Source organism: Dipodomys ordii, unplaced genomic scaffold (assembly GCF_000151885.1).
Source record: "Dipodomys ordii isolate 6190 unplaced genomic scaffold, Dord_2.0 Scaffold87, whole genome shotgun sequence".
NCBI lineage: Eukaryota > Metazoa > Chordata > Mammalia > Rodentia > Heteromyidae > Dipodomys > Dipodomys ordii.
In genome coordinates this window covers 4,445,697-4,467,885 of record NW_012267303.1, presented here as the reverse complement: position 1 = coordinate 4,467,885, position 22,189 = coordinate 4,445,697, and the positions used below count along the sequence as shown (strand labels likewise).

The following is a 22,189-nucleotide window of genomic DNA, read 5'->3' as shown; positions in this document are numbered from 1 at the left end:
GAGATCGAGGATTTAATAGAAAAGATAAATTGTAATGGGAAATTGCCAACTTGCATCACCTTTGACATGAGACTGAGCAAGCAAATAATCTAGAAACAAGCAGACAAGCGTCATCCTGGTGCTCCAGATGGAAATATCTGGCCCCGACATACAAAACCCACAGCCTGGGACCCAGCACCCTCCGAGAACGCCTGTGGGCAGGTGGGGAATGGGATGACTGGCCCCCATCCTGCCCTGGGCCCTCCCAGGCCTGTCTCAGCCTTGTTCACAGGGGGCTTCCTGGAGGGTGCCTGTCCAATCCAGCAGGGGCTCTGAGGATGCTGAGCCCTCACGGCCCCTTTCCCAGGCCGTCGGTCAGGCTGTGTTGGCGGCCAGAATCTGCCATCCTACCTCTTAAAGAGCAGGCTGGCTTCTATCCACTCTAAGAAACAATGAGGTGGGGTGGGGGGAGAGGGCTGGGTGTGTGGCACATGCCAATAATCCCAGCTACTTGGGAGGTGAAGATCGGCGGACCAAGACTGGTTCCTGAGAGAAGCAGGAGACTCTATCTGAAAGAATAACTGAAGTGAAAAGTACCAAGGGAGTGACTCCCATGTGGCAGAATGCCTGTCTAGTAAGCGTAACTAATTACACACACCACCACTGCTGCCACCAGCAAATATCCAGATTTCTTCCTCCTGGATAGCAGGCAGCACCCGGACTCCTCCGAGCGACCCCCGTGGGACCAGAGGGAGAGCACGCACTGCTCTAGTGCTGTGCGAGTCCTCTGTCCCCCAGCCAGTGTGCCCCGTCTCCCCGCCACAGCCTCAGCTGGCCAGCGAGGGAAGCTCAGACCAGAGCGCAGTCGGTCAGCACCCACGCCAGGACCCCAGGGGAGGCTCACAGGGGCCACAGATGCACGCGGGAAGGAGAGGAAGGGAGTCTGGCTATCATGCATGCGTGTGAGGGGATGGGTCAGCTGTGGATGAGGGGAGGTGTGTGTTAGCACGTGTGAAGGCACATGTGTGCACAAGCATGCGAGAGGGGTCAGGGGCGAGGGTGTGGGCATGGTGAGCTGGGGTCCCTCTGGGATCACAGGTGTGGGTCACCATGCCTGGCTCCTCTGGGCCCCCACTTCTCTGGGGCCAAGGGCCCCCATGTGCAGTGCAGAGCCATCCACTCCAAAGAAGCTGCCAGAACACCACACTCAGGATGGTTATTTTTAGAATTCCTACAGACTTCTCTTTCCACATGATTCTGATTACAGCTGATAGAGCCTTAGCATACCTCCACTATGCAGGATTCAGGGAGAGAATCCCCGGGGCCAAACTTCCCCAGCATTGGCAGAACACCTGGCCAGGAGCCCAGGAAGAGTCCAGGCTGAGTGTTCCCAGATCCCCGGCCCTCCCGCGCCCAGCCCTCCGCGCCCAGCCCGCAGCCTCGGCTCCCTGTCCCTGCCCACCCCAGGCCTTGCAGCCAGCCAAGCTCCCTTCAGATCCGGAGGGTTTTCCTTTCAGGCTGACCCAACTGCTTTCTGCTCATCCTTAAGGGAGCGTGGTGTCTGGTTATTTTCTCCTGGTCCCCACACTGCACACATCTCCTACCCTCTTCCCAAGACAAGGCTCAGCCAGAGGCCAGCCCACACATCTCCTCTCCAGAATCTTCCCCTCGGTGGGTGCTATGTAGTGAATGGGATTCGCGATGGAAACGAACAGAACCTAAAATTCACACAGAAATTCCAGGGGCCTCAGCAACAGACCAACTGATCTTGAATGTGAAATATGAAGCCAGGGGACACACATTTCCTGGTTTAACAACTTACTGCAAAACTATAATAATTCCAACAGTGAGGATGACTCAGGGCTCGAAGGACCAATGGGGGAGAGTCTGCAGTGCCAACGTAAGCCCACACGTTTACGTCCAACTAATGTTGATAACAATACTGAGGCAAAGAACAATCTTTTCAGTGACAATTGGTTAACTATGTGTAAAAAAACATAAGTCAGACTCATCTACTCTTACCATGTATATATATCTATATCTATATAAAACTATCTAAAAATTGCCAGGTACCGGTGGCTCACATCTGTAATCTTAGCTACCCAGGAGGCTGAGATCTGAGGATTGTTATTTAAAGCCAGTCTGGGCAGGAAAGTGTGTGAGACTCCTAGCTCCAACAAACCAGCAACAAGCTGAAAGTGGAGTTGTGGCTCAGGTGGTAGAGCAATAGTCTTGAGCAAAAGAAGCTAAGAGACAGAGCCCAGGCCTCAAGTTCAAGCCCCAGGATTAGCGTGCGCTCACACGCACACACAGAGGCATAGGTTCTAAATAGTTCTCCAAAGAACATACACAAGTGGAAGGTAAATACATGAATATGTAAATACACAAATGGATGGCAAGTGCAGGAAAACATATGCAGTCTCAGGGAAATGTAAACCAAACCATGGTGTGCTTCAGTCACTGCCTACAGTAAGGGAAAGTGAAATAATGACAGGAGCTGGTGAAGATGGAGAGACACTGGGATCTTATGCACTCTAGGTGATAATGAAAAATAGGACGGCCATTTTGGAAAACCGCTTCTTAAAAAAGAAAAACTGGGCACCAGTGGCTTACACCTACAATCCTAGCTACTCAGGAGGCTGAGATGTGATGCTCTTGGTTTGAAGCCAGACCAGGTAGGAAAGTCCATGAGACTCTTATCTCTGATTAACCAGCAAAAAGCCAGAAGTAGAGCTGTAGCTCAAGTGGTAGAGACCAGCCTTGAGTGAAAAAGCTCAGGGAGTGCCCAGGCTCTTGAGTTCAAGCCCCAGGGCTGGCATGTGCGTGCGCACACACACACACACACACACGCACACACACACACACACACACCCCTCCCCTGGCATCTCAGCTACAATACACAGTAGGCACAAGTACAAGGACTGTGGTCTGGGCCAGCCTGGGCAAAAATGTGTGACATTTCAAAATAAAAGCTGGAAAGAGCATCTGTGGTACAGCAACTGCCTAATAAGTATGAGGCTCTGAAATCAAACCCTACCTTTGCCAAACCAAACCCAAAACCAACTAGCAAAACCCAGCTTACCCTGGCTGAGGTGGGAAGCGTTGGGTTCACTTCCAGCACCATGAAACAAACCAAAAAGGGCCCCTCCCTTTGCGGGGGGTTGGAGGCAGTAAATACTGTCACAGAAGGGGGCAGGCAGAGGAAGAGGCCCCTGAACGGCTGGTAGCACACTAGTCCTGGACTGCAGGTTAGGAGGGGTGGTCTGAGCTTCTCCTGGACTTCCTTTACACTGGACCCCGACTCTCAGCAGAGGAAAGCAGAGCAGGATGAGCCCCTATTTCCTACCTCCTACCCTCACCTCCAAGGCTGAAGGATCAACAGCAGTGACATCTAAGGCAGACTTACGGAGTCACTGGATTTGATTTTTGGTCAGGCTTAAGAAGCCTTCCACTGGGAAGGGATGGGAAGGGTAAACAAAGGAGGAGGCTGCAATGCTTGGTAAGAAATGTACGTATTATCCTGCCCATGCAATTGTAACCCCTCTGTACAGTATGTTCACAAATAAAATAAAATAAAATTAAAAAAAAAGCAAAAAAAAAGAAGCCTTCCAGCACCTTCTACCTCCATTCATATTTATCTCAGCCATGCCATTGTTGAAATATTAAATATAGCAGATGAGTGAGAGATGAAAGTGGAATAAAGCCACATGACCTGCCAGTCAGCTCTCCAGAAATGACACCACAGAGAGGTGGGCTCAGGTAGGTATGTTGGAGAGATTTGGACAAGCCTTGGTGGCTGCCGCAAAGCTCTGATAAAGTAGGGGAGCAGAGGGAGGAGAGAGGAAAACAACAGAAGAATCGCTCCCTACATCACTGAGAAAGACTCCAGTGCCAAAGCCACAGTGCCAAGCAAACACTGACACAGCAGAGGCCTGAGGGACGGCTGGCACTCAGCCTTGGCTTTGCATGTCAGCCACTGGGGTAGATGCACCCAGGTAACCAGCCTTCAGACAGCATCACCCAACTCTTGTCCTTGTGAGCAGCACAAGCCATGCATCTCAGATCAACCTTACCTATTTGTGCCTCACACCCAACACCCCCACACCATGTGGTTTGCTTTGCTCGGTAGGACTGCCTGAACAGAGAGCAATCAATTCAGCCTTTCGATCAGACAGCCATTGATGGTCTCCATTCTTCCGTAGGTCTACCCACTCTTTTACTCAACAAATATCAGCTTGGTGTCTGTGACTGCCAGGCTCTGTTCTGGGTGCTAAAATATAGCAGGATTGGGATCAAGCTAGACTGAGCCTATGTGACATGGAAGGCAGTTCCAAAGTTTCAGGGCTACATTGAGGTCTTTGGTCCATTTTGGACTGATGTTGGTGTAAGGATCTAGCGGATGGCGATCTAGTTTCAGTTTTCTGCATGTGGATATCCAGTTTTGCCACTATCATTGGTTGAAGAGGCTGTCTTTCTTCCTGCCTAGGTTTTGGCTCCCTTCTGGAATATCAGCTGGCTATAGGTCTGTAGGTTTATTTCTGGACCTTCTATTCTGTTCCTTTGGTCCCCAGGCCCGTTTTTATGCTGGTACCAAGCTGTTTATGTTACTACAGCTCTGTAGTAGAGTTTGAAGTTTGGTTATTATTATACCTCTAGTTCCACTTTCCCCACTAAGGATCACTTTTGCAATTCAGGGTCTTTTATGGTTCCATATGACGTTTCTGATTGCTTTCTCTATCTTATTGAGGAAGGATGTTGGGATTTTGAGAAGCAGAGGCAGGGGCTGGGGAGGGGTACAGAGGCTGATATTCCAGGGGGTGTCAGGCAGGCCTCACTGCAAGTGGGGGGAGCAAGGGCCAAGTGAAGAGCCTACTGGGCCAGGGTGGGAGATTTGCTGCAAGCTGGGCTGGTGAGCATGGGTGTGTGTGGAGGCTCTGATGGTCTTCTGGCTATTCTAAACATTTGGCCTTGATCCTTGGGGGATGTGGAGGGCTTGGATCTGTAAGGCACCCTCGGGTGCCTGGAGGCATCAGAGCGTGGCAGGGCAGGGACCCTAAGAGAGAGTGCCAAGAGGGCTGGCACATGGCTCCCCACTCAGAACAGGGCCTACAGAGACCACTGAAGGTGTGGCTGTTCAGAACTCAGTGCCTAGAGCACAGTGTATCTCACAGCAGACAAGGGAGCTGAGGGTACTTGGGTCTCACTCCAGATTCAGCCCCTGAGTCAGCAGGAGAGCCCGCCGCTCTGGCTGTACACTGGCCTCCCTCTCTCTACCCACTCTCCATCCCAGGAGTGCCAGCTATTGGGCAACACCGCTTGCCTGGCTGCCCCCATCCCTGTCAGCTGCCAGCTTTCCTTCCCATGAGCTAAGCCCCAAGGCAGACAAGCCCTCCCCAGGATCCAGGGTTCACAGTATGAGGTCTCCATTTCTGCTTCCTCAAGACTACCTGGGCATCTGTACTCCACCTGTCCCGACTCCCTGGGGGAGGGACAGGGCCCCCACTCACCCACGCAGTCCTTCCGGTTCCAGTGCAGCCGCCTCCCTGGCGGGCAGACACACTCGTAGCTGCCCTTGGTGTTGACGCAGCCCTCGTCGCAGCCACCATGGTCCATGCTGCACTCATCCGCGTCTAGAAGCACAGGTAGAAGTGAGGGGGCGTGACCAACAGCCCAGGCCACACCCACTAAGATAGGACTGCCGACACAGACCACGCCTATAGGGTGTGGCCACCAGTCTAGGCCACGCCCACAGGGAATGGCAGGACCTGAGTGCACAAAAGCTCCTGACCCAGCTCAGCCTCAGGTGTACTTGTTCACACAAGTATACACACACACACACAAGCACACACAGGCTCCTCACAGATGCCAAAGCACAACCCTTCCCTGGGAGCCTCCGTTGTTTTCTGAGAGCTGAGAGGCAGCAGGCAAAGCTCCCGTCCAGATCTGCCTCCTGGGGCAGGGCCCAACCAGGCCCAGGCTCACAGGCCTGCCCGCCTCAGACTCCATCCCAGCCTCTCCAGATCCTCCTGTGCAGGAGAAACTAGGGTGGAAGGTGGCCGGTCCTCCTCTGGACACAGCTACTGCTGCAGCTGGGCAGCAAGCTCGGCCATCCTGCTGTGATACCCAGGCAGCTGTCCCCGGCCTGTGGCAGGCCCTGGGGCCTTGAGCGCCCTCCAGAGGTGTCACCCAGTCCCTCCGTGCCTATTGCTCCACTGCCTGGTCCTCACCCCAATCTTCAGGCTGTCCCCAGGTTCCAGAAAAGACAGAGAGATCATCATCGCCGACGCTTGGCTGGCGTGGCTGGCTTTGCCCTGCTCCCTGCTCAAGCCCGGAAGCTTAAGGCCCAGGCTTGCAGGTGCTTTTGAAAGGACAGTGCTCTAGATCCTTCCGCATGGCAGCCACAGCACTACTAGCGGGGCCATGCTACACCCTTGCTTAGGCTCCCTCCTGGTCTCTATGTTGTCAGTGGTAAGACCCAAGTGCCTTTTGGGCTCAGAAGGCCCTCTCTGCTTATTGGCTTCTGCCATACGGCCAGTCTCCAGCACCCCGTACATTCCCTCTCCCAGCATCTCGCTCCCCCCACCCAACTTTTCCTTTGGCATCCCCCACTGTCTCAACACTCCTTCTCTGTCGTGACCCTCTCTCTCCCACTGGAACCGTCTGTGGAGTTTTCAGTCCATCAGCTCCTCCCACCTCAGACAAAGGTCCTTTAGCAGATGAGGTTTCTAGGCCTATGTCCCAGTTGGGCCTTGGACTGACACTCTGCAGATACTCGCTGGCCCTCCTCCTGGGCAGGCTTCCCACATCCGACTCCTCCCCTTGCCTTGCCCTCCACGGAGCCCTCCGCGGCAGTCCCCAGCCTGGCTGTGCTCCCTCCCTGGCCCATGATCAGGTTGGGGTGTGGGGGTGCAGTGTAGGTGGCCGTGCGGCCAGGCGCGTGCCTCGAGGGGAAGGCGGCCCTGGCGGGCGGGCTGCAGACCTCCGCAGTGGGTGGCTCCGTAGAGGACGTAGCCGCTCTGACACAGACACTGGAAGCTGCCCGGGGAGTTGATGCAGATGTGGTCGCAGGTCCGCTCAAAGGAGCACTCGTCGATGTCTGCAGGGAGGAGGGGAGGAGGTGCGCCTGTCACTTGGTCACCAGTGGTCACCGCGGGCCCCGAGGCTCAGCACAGAGCCTGCCACAGTCCTGCCCAGATCCCACTCGGATCCCATTGGAAACCAGCTTCCATCTTTTCTGGAGGTAAGCTGGACAGAAATGCTTTGAATGGGAGGGAGCATATGAATCCCTTTCTTTTGCAGGTCTGAGAAGTGAACTCAAGGTCTTATGCTTGCTAAGCAGGAGCTTTACCTCTTGAACCATTCTGCCGGTTTCTTTTTGCATTGGTTATTTACGAGATCAGGTCTCACTGTACGGCCCAGCTGGCCTGGCCTGTCATCTTGCGCTGGGGTGACAAGCACATCCCTCCCAGCCTTGCAGGGGTGGGAAACCTTTGCTTTTTCTGCTAAGGGCTATTTGGATATGTGTAACATCACTCGAGGCTCACACAGGCACATGGCTGTGGATAGCCTCAGGGAGAGTCTGTCTCATCGTGTATCAAATGGTTTCCTAGACCTCGTGCTGCCCAGGCTCTGGGCTGCACTCCCAGGCTGTGACACCCACAGCCAGACACCTAGGGGCGCCACAGAACAAATGAGGGAAGCAGAGTAATGGGTGAGGAAACCAAGGCCTCCCCCGGGCCTTTTCTCCTTCACCTTCTCCCAAAGCCTGGCCTGCAGCCACTGGTCCCTTTCCCAATTCTCCCTCCCCATTCCTGGGGAGTGCTGCCCACCCTTCCTATGCGTTCTACCGCCCACCCACCAGTCCATCAGTTTCACTGTGGCCTCCTCAGGAGGCCTTCCCTGACCACTCTCTCCCCTGGCCACCCACTGGGCTCTGGCTGCCACCCCAGGAGCCTGTGATCCCTGTCCAGGCCCCCGGTCTGCGGCTGAGCGCCTGTGGTGTGGGGCGTCTTCCACCAGGTGGCAGCAGCCCACACTGCCACCAGCGCCACACACACACACACACACACACACACACACACACACACACACACACACACACACACACACACACACACGTAGGGTGGGACGATCCCTCGCTTTCGTTTCCCATAGGGATTCTTTTGAGACAAAATCTATGTAACCCAGACTGGACTCAAACTCACAACCCTCAGTGCTGAGATCACAGTGTGAGCCTCCAGGCCTGGCTGCTTTCCCACCGTGCAGGGGACAGGTGAGACCCACGCCCAGGCCCACGGGAAGGCAAAGTGGGCAGGGTGGGCAGGGCCTGGGGAGTGGCACCCCTCAGCGCCCCTCTCCCCCCTACCCCCCCCACGGGCATCCCCCTCAGGAGTCCAGGGCCCGGTGGGCGCTCACCCTGGCACGTCCGCTCGTCAGTCAGCAGCTTGTGGCCCTTGCGGCAGCCGCACTCAAAGCTGCCCACGGTGTTTCGGCAGAAGTGGTCACAGCCGCCATTGTTCACCAGGCACTCGTTGATGTCTGCGGGGAAGGGGTGGGGACTGATACCACGGCTGCCTGGTGAAGAACAGGCTCCCCCCCTGCCCTGAGACGGGACAGCGCAGCACCCTGCCCCCGAGCATGTGATCGCCCCATGTCACGTCTCAGGGTCGGATGGGCACGCGCAGGCCAGCACAGGTCAGTGGTCCTCAGCACCCGGGGGAGAAGCGGCTCTCACTGCCCCCTGGACTACTTTCCAGGCTTGGAAAGTACGTTATGGGTTCAAGAGGTTCCCTCCGCGGGGCAGGAAGTTGCCCGCAACTCTACGCTGTGCCCCTCCCCCCCCATGCCTGCCGGCTTGCTTGAGCTGCCCTGTCCATCAGCAATCATTGAGTGTGTTATCAGAGGCCTAGTCGCTGGCTCCCAGACACTGCCCTCCCCCCCAGAATGCTGCCTGAATCCCGTGTGCCCTCCCTGAGCTCCCCCCCTCCCCCCTAGACTCGGGGCCCTCGGCTGGCTGGCTGGGCTCTCCATGCCATCAGGAGCTCTGTCTCCAGTGCCTGATTAGGAGATCCAGCCAAACCACTCCAACTCCCCTTGCGCCTGCTCTCCACTCCATGGACAGTATCAGGGAAAGGGGTGACCTTCAGGGAGGAGAGAAAAGCTTGTGCCGGTGAGGAAGATGGAGACTCCCTGCTGGCACTGGCCACATCCCTGCCAGGCCCAGAGCCAGGACCTGCCAAGTCCACCGGAGAATGGGTGCCAGCTAAGTGCCCCCACACCCTGACCGCCCATGAGGAGGGTGAGCCTCCTGGTAGACAGGGCCTGGGTGCTACGCTTGCCCAGACCTTGGCCACGCCTTTCGCCGTGCTGCTCATTGTTTTTCCCTAAACCAAATAGGCTGGCCTGGACACCAGCCTGAAGTTACAACACTGCCTGTCACCCTAGCTATTCAGCAGGCTGAGATCTGAGGATCGTGGTTCAAAGCCAGCCCAGGCAGGAAAGTCCATGAGACTCTTATCTCCAATGAACCATCAGAAAACCAGAAGTGGCACTATGGCTCAACTGGTAGAGTGCTAGCTTTGAGCTGAAGATCTGAGAGACAGGGGCTGGAAAGGTGGCTCAGTGGTAGAGCCCTTGCCTCGCATGCACGAGGCCCTGGGTTCGATTCCTCAGCACCACATAAGCAAAAAGAAAAAAGCCAGAAGTGGGGCTGTGGCTCCAGTGGTATAGCACTACCCTTGAGCTGAAGATCTGAGGGACAGCGCCCAGGTCCAGAGATCAAGCCCCATGACCAATCCTCCCCCCCCCAAAAAAAAGGGCAAATGAGAAGGTGATCCTGTCATCCCAGAGAGCAGGAAGGACTTCAGGGCCAAGGAAAGTGGATCCCTGTGCACTACCCCAGCTGGGTGGGGTTGTGACTACGTAGGGGTGCAGGGTGGGGTGAGAGGCACAAGGGCACAGGGAAACATCTTCGCTCCCTTCGGGCTGGCCATGTGTGGGGTCCCTGCGTGCAGGGGGCAGAGGGAGGGCAGGTGAGCGCACCTTGGCTTCCACTCAGATAGAAGGCCTGGCAGGTCGCTGGCCTGGCGCAGGCAGCAGAGAGGAGGTGGGAGGGTAGGCAGGGGCAAGGGTCCTCCCGGATTGTTCTGGGAGGGGTTGGGAGGAGAGGGTGCTGTACAGAGGAAGACCCCGGGAGGCTTCCCTTCTTAGAAATAGCTCAGCCCAACAATGAGCGGGCACTGAGGGGACCCATTCTCCCCATACCCACACTTTTCTTTTTGTCAGCCGTGGGGCTTGAAGTCCCTCAGCTCTTCAGCTGAAGGTGAGCGTGCTACCACTTGAGCCACAGCACCACTTCTGGTTTTCTGGTGGTTTATTGGAGATAGGAGTCTCACGGACTTTCCTGCCCAGGCTGGCTTTGAACCGTGATCCTCAGATCTCAGCCTCCTGAATAGCTAGGATGACAGGCGTGAGCCACGGGTGCCAGGCTCAGCCCACACTCTTCAAACAAAGCTAGAGAATGCTCAAACCCTTCAGACGCACAGTCACCATGTTGAGGTAAAGCACCCCATTCTCCACCCCTGCTCCACCTGCGCCCCATTCTCCACACCCTGCTCCACCTGCGCCCCATTCTCCACCCCTGCTCCACCTGCGGGCCCTTGACTTCCCTCCTTGGCTTTTCCAAGCCCTCTGTGAACGCCCTTCCCCACATCCATCTTGCTTCACAGAGGCTCTTGGCTTCCAGAAAACATCAGATCTTTGAACTCACTCCACTGCTGTCTTCCCTGGGCCCTCACCAAGATCTGGGTGTGCACGTGGACTGGTAAGGCCCAAACCCCAGGATGGGTGCCATGGGTCCACTTTTGGGCTCACCCTGGCCAAGTCTTGGAGCCCTGTTTGCCCTGGGCTCCAGACTTTTCCATCCCTGGATCCCTGACTGGAGGGTGTTGTGACGCTTCTATCAGCGATTCAGAGGAGGCTGAATCCTTCGGCGTGACCTGCGCAGAAATCCCAACCCTCTGCTCTGCCCCCCTCCGAGGTCACCTGTGCGGGGTTTTCTCGAGCCTCATGATGGCTGCCTTGCCGCTCTTAGGTCCTGCCCGGAGGTGGCAGGTCAGGTGGTGACTCCCTGGACCTGAGCCTACCCTGCCCACGCTGATGGAGGCCTGGCTGGCAGCCATTGCTGGAGGTGCCCGCTGCCCCTCATCTTCCCTCCTGCAGCCCGGGCTGCCTGCTCCTGCCCTACATCTAGTGCAGACCTGACAAACATCTGTCTCCTGATCTGAGGGCAAGTGGGCGGGGGCCTGCTGTGTTCATCCGCTCCCAAACATTACACACGGCGGGAGCTGGGAACCTGCTGTGTTCATCCGCTCCCAAACATTACACACGGCGGGAGCTGGGAACCTGTTAGTTGAAGAGCTATGCTCTGAAGTCAGGAAGAAGCCAGAGCCCCAAGGACCGACGGTGGCCACCCTGGGCTTTGTGTCCACAGAGCGTGTGCAGCCAAAGGGCCAGGCAGGGGCAGCCTGGCTCCAGGGCTTTGGGAAATGGAGTCAGGGACGTGGGGCAGAGAGCCTTTGCTTAATCTCCTGCACCCCTCCCCTCTGCCAGAAATAGGGGGGGCATAAGTGCCCCTCAGGCCACCCAGGAGTGGCGTGGGGCAGCAGTAGGAGCTGGTTCCTTCTGGGTCACACTCTGCCAGGCCTCTTCAGCCCGGTTGGCTTGGCAGCTGGCGGTGAGCTGCTGGCTTCCGGCTCCCCATTCCTGGCTGTGCTGGTGTCACCTCAGGAATGGACCCTTGTGCTGCCTTCCTGACCCGGATCACCCTGCACCTGCAGGGTGGGTGGGAAGGCAAGGCCCCGACTGCCTCTGTGCCAGCCGGGAGGCCTGCGGCGAGAGGTCAGCCCCCTGTGACGTCACCACACCTGTGCGGACCTCTGTCCTCCTCCGCTCGGGGCGCGGAGTCCAGGGTCGGCGCTCAGGGGCTATTTGTCCTCATGTCTGCCGGGACACACCCAGGCCCTGACCAGGCCAATCCAGGCTGCAGTGGCTACAGAAGGGCTTCGTTTTCAAATAAACATGCAGAAGGGCTGTTCCTTCCGCCAGCGCACTGCTTTTCCAGTGGCTGGCGAGGACGGAGTCAGCCCATGTCTATGTTCAACACAGCCCATCCTGGCCTTGTTTAGGCATTCCCCCCCTTCCCGTCCCCCTCAGTGCTGGGCAGCTGTGTTCCCACTCGAGTGCAGGGGGCTCAGTGTTCAGGCCTGACTCTCTGCTTTCTGGGGGTCCCCTCTTGCCATTCCTGGGGTCACGCTATCCTAGAGCCAAGTCCGTGGGATGGGTCCGGGGACCAATGTTGGGGCGGGGCTGTGCCTTCCCTTCTAGCTTTCCCTCGCTCCCTGCACTGGCTGCTCTTCTGTTACGGGCTCCTCACAGATTTGTGACGATGGCACACACAGCGTGCCCGTGTCCCACACATCCCTGCGGAGGCTCTTCCCACCACAGTAAATCCCCCGCTCCCCCCACGTCCCGGGGAGCCAAAGGCTGGGAAGTTCTGCCTGAGTCTGACTGCTCCACAGCACAGCTGAACACGTTGATACAGGAACGTGCTCCTCGGACAGCTGTTCTCTGGAGCCCTGATGGGGGTCCCATCAGCCACGTGAAGGGCTTCCGGGCACAGGGGTGGGGTGCTGGGGGAGCATGCCCCGTGCTGACCTTTGCACGTTTTCCCATCCGGCTGCAGCGTGAATCCGACTGGGCAGCTGCAACGCACCCCAGTGGCCGTGTCCTTGCAGGTCCGGTCGCAGCCTCCGTTGTTCACCGCGCATGTCTCTGGGGGGGAGGAGGAGGGGGAGAGACAGATGCTCAGTCTCCTGGGGCCAAAGCTGTCATCTTCCCTATTCACCGTGGGGGGACACCTCCTAGGAGGCAGGAGAGCTGGGCTCAAGCTCTGGCCAGTACCCAGCTGTGGGCCCTGAGGGCGCCGGTCTGAGGCTCAGGCCCCCACGGGGTGACCGTGGAGGCCCTGATGCCAGGAGAAGTTCACTCCACACCGAAAGGACTCTGCCTGGGGAGACGGGACGGACGAGGGGGTTGAGACTGGGCTGGCTGCTATTGAATTGCGCAAGCCAAGTTCCTAAACTTTTGCCCTGGCTGCAGTCAGTCTCCAAGTCCAAGCCGGGTGGAACGGTGTGTGGCGCTGCGCCACGGAGCTGGGGTCCCCAGGGCCGCACGCACGCCGTTCATCACCGCCGCAAGGCTCCCTGCCCCACATCTGTTCTCACTGAACCGTCTGCCAGAGGCGTCTGGTTTTTATCCACTTGACGCCTGTCTAGTGCTTTTTTTCCCCCCTTCTGCAAAATTCAAAGGGGCCGGAGAGGCTGAGGGTGTAGCTGGGGTCCCCCGGGCCGCGGTGTGGTGAGGGAGATCCTTGGCAGGCCGCAGATGGGCTGGCCCAGGGTGGGGGTACCCGGGGCAGGGTGCATTCTTCTGGACTCTGATCCTTGCACCTGGGTTTCTTCCTGAGCATCTGGCGGGCTTGCAACTTGTGGAAAAGGTGCCCCAGTGGGCTTCCCTCTTCTCTTCGCTGCTAGGAAGTAGAAGCCAGGCGCCTACCTTTCACAGCCCAAGTTACCCTACTGGCCTCCACTTTGCTTCTCAGGGAGCTTGGCCCCCCTTTCTCTCCCCAGGACCGGTGCTCAGCTCTCTAAGCTGCCAACGGGTCCTCCCCACGAGGAGTTTGGAAGCGAGGGATCAGGACAGCCTTGGGGCCAGCGGTCCCCAGGGCTCGCTGGACCCCGTCACAGTGCTCCTCTTTGGAGGGGGTGGGGGGAGGGGGAACCCCTCCCTGTGCACATGCCCGCACACCGTGTCACTCTTCCTTCTCTGAAAGGCTGGGCCCCTTTCCTGACACCCTTCCCGGCCTGTCCCTCATGGCTGCGGCCTCCAGTTGGGGATGGGCACAGGCCTCTGCCGCCCCCTCCCGCCCCTGCAGGGTGCTGGGCTGTAGCTTGTGGTCTCCTCCACAGGACCCTTCCTGAAGTTCAGACACAGGGACAAGGCCCAGTGTCTCCTCCCCGTGGGGCACACGGGTCCTACACCAGCACAGACCAGTTCTGACGGGCTGCTGCCTGTCCCCTCCCATCATGCACCAAGACAGAAGAGGGGCCCCATGCGGGGCTCGAGGCCATCGGCCTTCCTTCCTGGGACCGGGGCAGAGACCACAGGAACCCCCTGCGTGGAACAAGTGTTTCCGGTCCTGGGGTTCAAATAGAGGGGGTCCTGCCTCCCAGCCCAAGTGCCTGTGGGACTTCTGCGTGAGCAGCCCTGTTCTGGAGGGGCAGTGTGTCTTCCTGATGGGGTAAATTAAGGCTCAGAGCAGGAGGGAAATGGGGACGGCCAGGGGGACGGGGGGCGGAGAGCAGGGGCTGGGGCGCGGCCATGGTGGTGGACTGGAGTACAGGCATTAGGGGCTGTGTCTCTGGTGGGGGGGGTGAATCAAACAGTTTGTACGTGTTCCTCTTCTATGAGCCATGGATTCTGGCCCTCCAGAGTCGGGGGGCTGCAGGGGTCGGCTGACCCCTCCTGCCCACGGGGAAGAAGCTAGCAGGACTGGGCTGCAGCATGGACGGCCACTGCTCACTGTGCCCCCTGCTGCCCCAACCCAAGGCCGGTACACACACTGCAGCTGTGAGCACCCCAGGGTCCTGGTGCTACCCCCCTCCCCCCTGTGGCGAGCACCACAGTGGTCTCTACTTCTTATGCCTCAGTGTCCAGTACTGCCAGGCTCTGCTCTGGCTGACCGATCCACAGCTTGCTGAGGGCAGGGGCCTGCCTAATAGCCTCCCCCAGATCCTTCCCCCCTCCCTGCTCTGGGACTCCTCCTCCACGATGCCGCCTTGCCCCCCTCCTCCCCAGATGCTCCTGCCCTCACTCCAGACCCGGTTCTTCTAGCCGCTGTTCTGGCCCAAGCCACTACTCTCCTCGATGTCACGACTCTCAGTGGTCCGCCCTCTAGCCCACTGTCTCATTCTGGGTAACAGAATTCCCCTAAGGGATTCTGGGCCAGGGGAGGGAGCATGCACTCAGTCTGTCCTAAACTCCTGCCTCCCTAGGACCCTGGGCAGGTCACAGGGCACGGGGTGGGGGCTCTGAGGTTCACAGATGTACACCGTCATCCAACATATGGAGCCAAGGTCTACACTCACAGAACAGGCTGGCCAGGCAGGACAGGCCCCTTGGCCTTGGAAATTTCCTAGCAGAAGGTCCTGGGTGCTACCAAAGGAGATGCTTCTGCTGTTAACAGCCTAGGGTCCTACCCAGGCCATCTCTCAAAGCAGGCTGCAAAGGCAGTCTTGCCTTTCTGTCTTCTCAAACCAGAAGCCTCCTTTGCCTTAGAGAAATGCAGAAAAGGGGCCCCAGACCTTGCTTAACTTTGGATCACCTGACTGCAAGCATCCTACAGAGCCCCGTGTCTCCCAGACCCCGGGGCCTTCTTGCTCCTTACCCGGGAGGCCTTCTGGATTCCATCCACCCTCCACATTCCTTCTTGGGGTTCTGCAGGCTGGGCCAGCCGAGCTTGGCTCAAGCCATCTGAACCTGAGTGCTGGGTCTTAAAAGGGGGCAGGGCAAAGCTCAACTTCAGAGTGCCTTCTCCAAGAGCTCGCTCCGTCCCATCTCTAGGTAGAGCTACCCGGCTTCTTCCCAGAAACGCATCAGGAACCGGGGCTCCTGCGGCAGAGGCCCAGCTCTGGTGACCTCAGCCAGCAGCCCCATGACAGGCAGCCAGCACGCAGTAGGCACGCAGCAAGAATCAGAGGGGGAACCAGTGCAGACAGGCCTGATCTGTGCCCTGCCTGTGGCCTCGCTGCCTGCCCTGCTGGCCAGGGGCAGGAAGGCAGCCCAGGGGCGGCTGGGCTCTAAAGGGTGAAGGGGAGATCCTAGACAAGTTAGAAGGCCGGGCCCTGACTTTCCTGAGGGGGGGGAGAGAGGAAGTGGTGCTTCTCATGGAGGAGCCCTACAGGGAGGGGAGATGTCCCACCAGGCCCTCTTGCCCAGCCAGAGGATGCAGGGGCAAAGGACAGGGCAGTGTTGACCACCGTGTGGTGGATCAGGTATGAGTGATGACCTCTGATGGGCAAGTCCCTGTGACGTGACTCTGCTTCCTGACAATGATGAGTGTTTACCACCTATCTCTTGCGGGGCCCAGACACACCAGCACAGGCATGGATGCTCTGTAAGCTGCTCTGTGTAGATACAGGCTCACCCAGGTACCACTTCTGCAAAGAGTTTCCTCACCTAGACTTCACTGTGGGGTGTGTGTGCTAGTCCTAGGGCTTAAACACTGGGCCTGGACACTGTCTCTGAGATTTTTTTTTTTTGCTCAAAGCTAAAGCTCTACCACTTGAGCCAAAGCTCCATTTCTGACTTTTTTGATGATTAAGTAGAGATAAGCATCTCACAGACTTTCCCTGCCCAGGCTGGCTTCAAACTGTGATCCTCAGATCTCAGCCTCCTGAATAGCTAGGATTACAGGCGTGAGCCACTGGTACCCGGCTTCATCCTTTTTGGAGTACCTCGGTGCTGGGCAGAGGGCAACCACAATCTAGTGGGCAGCAGAGGGGTTTATGTCGCCCTGCTGTGGCCACAAGAGAAGCCATGGAGCTGACTTGGAGTCTGGGGAGAGATCTGGCCTTTCTACAGGAGTACAGGCCCACCTTTCTCAAAGCAGGGTTCCAGTGGCTGACCTCTGCATGGCTGCCATCCCCCCACTCCCACTCCCACCGCTGGCCTAGCCCTGTCCATGCTTTCCCGAGCCTGCCCAGGGCAGCTGACTCCTGGGAGGGCACTGTCTATCCACAAGGTGGTCCCCTCACCCACCCTCTGCTCGCGGGGCAGGGTTGGGGGAGGATGGCTCTCGTGTCTAGAATTCAGCACAGCCCCAGCACAACGAAGCCAGCAATTCAACGACTGGTCTTAGTGAGAAGTGGCAGAGAGCAAGGGCACCATGTCCCTGAGTCAGGCCTGGTGAGCGAAGGGCAGGATCCCAGGGTGAGCTGTAGGGCGAGGGCTCAGCTGGCCGAGAGTGGCAGTGCTGCAGGAGCAGAGAGCTCTTCCAGGGCCCACAAGGGGCTGAGGGCCAGTGTGCTGGGCTTTGCTCCCTCCAGGCTTTGGGTTCTGACCTGTGCTGTGCCTACAGCTCTTCCAGAGGCTCTGATCCCTACGTCTTCCCTGTCTCTCCCTGGAAGGCCTGACCCTGATGGAGAAGCAGCCCAAGGCCCTGGCAGGGGGCATCACGCTGGCCTCAGCCAGGGCGGTGCACCTGCTTTCTTGCCTCTAAAAGTAGCTGAAGCAGCTGGATGGTCCCAGCCACAGGGCTCACCATTGACTCCGCCCTCACCCGTCCCAGGGCAGCCATCAGAAGCCTGGACATTTTCCCCTCTGCTGGGAGCGCTGGGTGCTCACCACCTCTCCCCTCAGTGGACTGTGGACCCTTGCCTGACTTTGGGGCAGGTCACTCTCTCTGGCCTGGCTTTTAAGTTCGCAGTCCTGTCTGCCTCATGGCTGTCACCTGTGGCAGGCTGGCACTGGTACCGTGCTGGGCACTACGGTGGCCAGCCTCTTCACCGATATCCAGAAGGCCCTGCTCTGCCTCCAACTGGGTAGATGTGTCCTGAGCACTTTCTGCATGGCGGGGGAGGACTGGCCCCCCCAAGACTGGGCATGCCTCAGAGTGGAGCTGGGGAACATGCTGGGACAATGTAGGGGATGAGCCCAGGGCAGCTGAGGCAGGGAGGCTGCGGAGGCCAGGACTGCGGCCCTGGTGAGGTGGAAGATCCTCAGGGGGCCGGCGGGAAAAGAGGTCCTGGAGGAGCAAGCTCTGCTCAGGGTTGAGGCTGACCGACCTGGATTCAGGGCTCATGGCCCACCTGGGACTGTGCAGTGCCCTGGTGTCTAGGCCTGTCTTCCTAGCCCAGGTAGCTGAGAGCCCTGTGAGGGCACTCTTTGCCAATTCTGGCCCGACGGCACAGCCTCCATCCTGTGAGGCCTTGGCCTTGAGGAGCGATTCCCCTTGGTGGAACTGTTTTCCAGGTCCCCAGGGCCTCAGGGCTCAGTGCGTGCCAAGGAAGAGCCTCGGGCGCCCGTGGGAGGGGTGACAGGAAGGCAGAAGCCACATGGATCTGAAGGACAAGGTCCTGCAGCCTGCAGGGTCTTCGGGGCCCTGGGGGAGAGGCGTCAGGAGCAGAGAGCTATAGAGGCCAAACTGGGGCAGGCTCCTCACGAGGTGTGAGGGTTTGTGAGACTTTGAACGCCAGCTCTGTTCTCAAGGACGCAGAAGGTTTACATGAACACAGGTGACAGGCCCAGGGCAGTGAGGCTGCTCCTGACCTCCGATGCTTGGCTTTGCTGGGGCTATGAGACAGAGGGGGGTCAGGGCAGGCCCAGGGGGCTCACACACAGCCTCTCTCACTGGCTCTTGGGAGGACAGTGGAATGCGATCAGCACACCTGTTCTCTAGAAGGGACTGGACAAGGTCACACAGCTGGGGAACAGCTGGGCCCATGCTCCCAGCATTCAGCTACACAGGCCCGCTGATCGGTGTAACCTAGGGGCGGGGCAGTCAGATCCTTCCCTCGAACTCCTTCAACAGCAGCTAACGTGCCCCGAGTGTGCCCGAGCCACGTGGCACACAGGGGGACAGGACCAAGTCTGCCTGCCCTGGCGGGAGGCTGCCTAAGACTGCTCAACAGAGGGAAGGCTTCGTCTCAGACTCCGGATGGCTACCTGGGGACTTGGCTTAGTAAACGGCAGACCTGTGGGGTGGAGGAGGCAGTGTGCAGTGCCTGAGGAGTCTATTTCCCAGAGGACTTCAGCAGTGGCCCACCCATGCCCCTCACCACAGTGGCGGGGCCTCCATTGGTCAGGATGACCAATCACCTGGCCAGCCTCTGGACAGGGCTGGTTAATCCTGTTGCTTCCCTCCCCCCCAGGGCGAGCCCAGCTGGAAGAAGGGTGGGCTGGGGGTGGCAGGGGCAGGCCAGGCCTCTTAGGAAGGAGGCAGCTGGGTTCCTCAGATTGAGAAAAGCAAGGCTGCGTTGCTCTTCCAGCACTTTCCATTGTTGGCTAGTGGTCACAGGGCCCACCTGCATGCTGGCAGAGCTGGTCTGGGACTCAGTTACTGCCTGCATTGGGGATGGGGTTGGAAAGGGCTTTGGTACTGACAGCACGCAGGGCCGGCGCACACTGAGGGTTGTGTCTAAGAAATGTGTCTCCAGCTGCCATTTCATCACCACCACATGGGAAGTGAGACAGGGGCTGGGTGCTGGGTGAGTGCTGCGGCCCACTTCACACTGGGATGGGTGCAGAAGGAGGGAGAGGCCGGGGTAGCGTCTGTGGGGTCTCCTCTCTCAGCCACCTCGCTGTAGGCTGCCAGGGCCCTGCCTCTGGTCCTGCTAGCACCATGCTTGCACCCACAGTCTACCCTGCACCCCAGCTGCAGCACCGTGACCTGCCTCCTTCATCAGTTCCGGTGAGTGGGTAGGGAGAAGACGCTGAACTTCTGAATGGAGGGAAGGGCTCAGGCCCCACTCACTGGCCAGCCACTGGTGGGATTTAGCTGACTATCTGATGCTTCTCTCTTAACCCCTGCGGGCAGTGAGGCCACACCTGGGGGGAGGGATCCTGTGCTGGGCATCCCTGACTCTAAGAAAGGCCCCCATGCTACCCCGGAACCCTTCTCAATGCCTCTTCCAGGCACCCTGGCACCTCTTCCAGGAAGCCAGCATTCACGTGCTGAGCTCCTCTCACTCCTGCTCTGGGCCGGGGCCTGTGGATAAAAGCGTTTCCCAGGCAGAGCCACCAAGGTAGCACTGGGAGAGTGACGGTCACGTGGCACTGAGGCAGGAAACCCGGGACAGGTGGAGGGGCGTCCAGGGGTGAGTGGCTATGTGGGCCGGGAAAGGGGTGACTGGGCCATTGCACGAGCCTGGGGACAACGTACAAGCCACACTCCTTTCCCCTGGCTCCCGGCTCTGCAGTCCTCACCCCGGCCTCTCAGGACGAAGCAGACCCTACATGCACCATCTTGCCTGCCTGGCACCTCCTTCACCTCTACCTCCTGTGAGTCTGGTGGGGGTCAGGGCACGTTGTGCCCCCTTGGGCCGCCTGATAGCCGGGGAGCCTGAGGCCGTTCCTCCCAGCGGAACTTGGCCCCCAGGACAGCTGCGCAGCTGCTTCTTGCATCTTTCCTCACATGCCATAGGCCCTGGGGGTGAAAGCAGCGCAGAGGTGGCCAGATGTTTGGGGCAGATCTGGGCACCGCCCTTCTCCTGTCTGTTTGTCTGAAACCAAACTCCTCACTGCCTCCCCTTCCTGTGTCGGTGCCCTAGAGCCCACCTATGTCAACCACTGGCACTGGCTGGTGCTGGCTAGGCCAGAGCTCCGTGACTCTGGGGTCTGCTATTTGGTGCCTTCAGGAGGATAAATGAGAGCTGTCACAGCTGCTGAGCCTGTGGAGCCACGGCCCTCGGGCCAGCTCTGCTCATCACAGAGGGCCCTGCCCTTGGCTTGGCCTCTGCTCACGGACTCTGTGGCCTCTGCCAAGGGCTTGGGGTTTCACACGTGTGAAGCAGGGATGGCTCTGGGTACTGCCTGGAGCACTGTAAAACTCTGGGCCAACGGTAGAGGGATAGAGAGGCACTGGTGAGGAGGGAGAGCTCGGCTGAGCAGCTGAGGAAGGGTTGAGGGGACCACCCAAAGGGTCAGGGGAGCCCACTTCAACCCACCTAGCAATGTATTCAGGGCTGGCTTTGGAGCCTCTACTGTGGGCTGGGAGACCTGTGGGACTGGGCTGAGCAAGTGAAGAGGGTCCAGGGGCGCTACCTTAAGAGAGGGTCCTGCTGGCCCAAGACGAGCCAGCTGTCTTAGCTGAATAATGGCTCTGCAATCCCCAGAACCTACATAGCACAGAGGACATGGTAGATATAATTCAGTGGAGGGCCTCGGGCTAAAGATCACTTTGGATTAACTGTATGGACCCAAGAGATGGATGGCCCTAAGAGAAGAGGGAGAGGCAGGAGAGAAGGGAGGAGGGAGAGGACACAGGGGGGTGGTCTGAAGAGGAGCCAAGTGGCAAAGTGGCCTCTAGAAGATGTAAAGAGCAGGCACGAGGCCAATGCTGCCCCAGGCACGAGCCTCAGCCCCTGGCTGATGGAGGTGGTGGGATGGCAGCCACAGGGAGCCGATTTACACCCAGCCCAGGGCCTCTGTGGGACAGGTTTGGGGCACCAGGAGGCCAGGCCTGGCTCTGCATGTCATCGGTCCTGCTGGAGGGGGTCTCTGGCCTGTGGGGACAGTTCTGCACCCTTAGCTGGGCACTGCCATCTCCCAGGGGAAGTTTCAGAGAACAGCACATATCCCTTTCATCTTAGCTGTCAGGATTCTGGTTCTCATGTGAATCTCTGTTATTTGTTCATGCTCACCTGTGTGCCGGGACAGGGTGGCTATTGAGAGTAGTGGTGGCTGGCGCTTCTGAGGACCAAAGTGGACAGGGCCACCTGACCCCCAGACCCTGTTGTAGACAGGTTCTCTTCTCTACATGGAAGCAGAGGCTTGAAGGCAGGCCGTCTGCATGTGGGGTCCTGAGCTTCCGTCTTGGCTCTTGGCCAGGGCAAGAGATGAGATAGCTAATGAATGATTTATAGGATAGCTGCGGGATATGACCTCTGTAGTCTGGGCACAATCTCCAGAAGGGTTCGGAGGCAAACAGCTGGGAGAACGCCGGCTCTCACTGTGGGGGTAAGGGGTGTGTGTGTGTGGGGGATTGCCTGCGAAGCCTGGCTCTGCCTCTGGCCCTCTTGGCAGGCAAAGTGGGCCTGAGGGCCTGGGCACTCAGAAAAGAGGCTGCACCTGAGCCTGCAGGAGATGCCGGCTCCTGACCTGTGGTCACCACAGAAAGTACCCCACCCACTTCCCAGTGGGTGCCACAGAGGCCCCGCCCACCCACTTCCCAGTGGGTGCCACAGAGGCCCCGCCCACCCACTTCCCAGCAGGTACCACAGAGGCCCCGCCCACCTACTTCCCAGTGGGTGCCACAGAGGCCCCGCCCACCTACTTCCCAGTGGGTGCTACAGAGGCCCCGTCCACCCGCTTCCCAGCAGGTACCACAGAGGCCCCGCCCACCTACTTCCCAGTGGGTTCCACAGAGGCCCCG

General features: G+C 58.6%; 1 protein-coding gene across 1 annotated transcript in view; it reads right to left on the bottom strand.

Annotated features, from left to right (window-relative positions):
- Scube1 (signal peptide, CUB domain, EGF-like 1) overlaps window positions 1–22,189 on the bottom strand; it is a 101,999-nt gene that overhangs the window by 13,281 nt on the left and 66,529 nt on the right. Inside the window, exons 8-11 of the mRNA XM_013025739.1 lie at window positions 12,694–12,810; window positions 8,395–8,517; window positions 6,959–7,075; window positions 5,487–5,609 (exon numbers count right to left, since the gene is read on the bottom strand). Coding sequence (XP_012881193.1) covers window positions 5,487–5,609; window positions 6,959–7,075; window positions 8,395–8,517; window positions 12,694–12,810 — 480 coding nt within the window. The remainder of the gene's footprint in view (window positions 1–5,486; window positions 5,610–6,958; window positions 7,076–8,394; window positions 8,518–12,693; window positions 12,811–22,189) is intronic.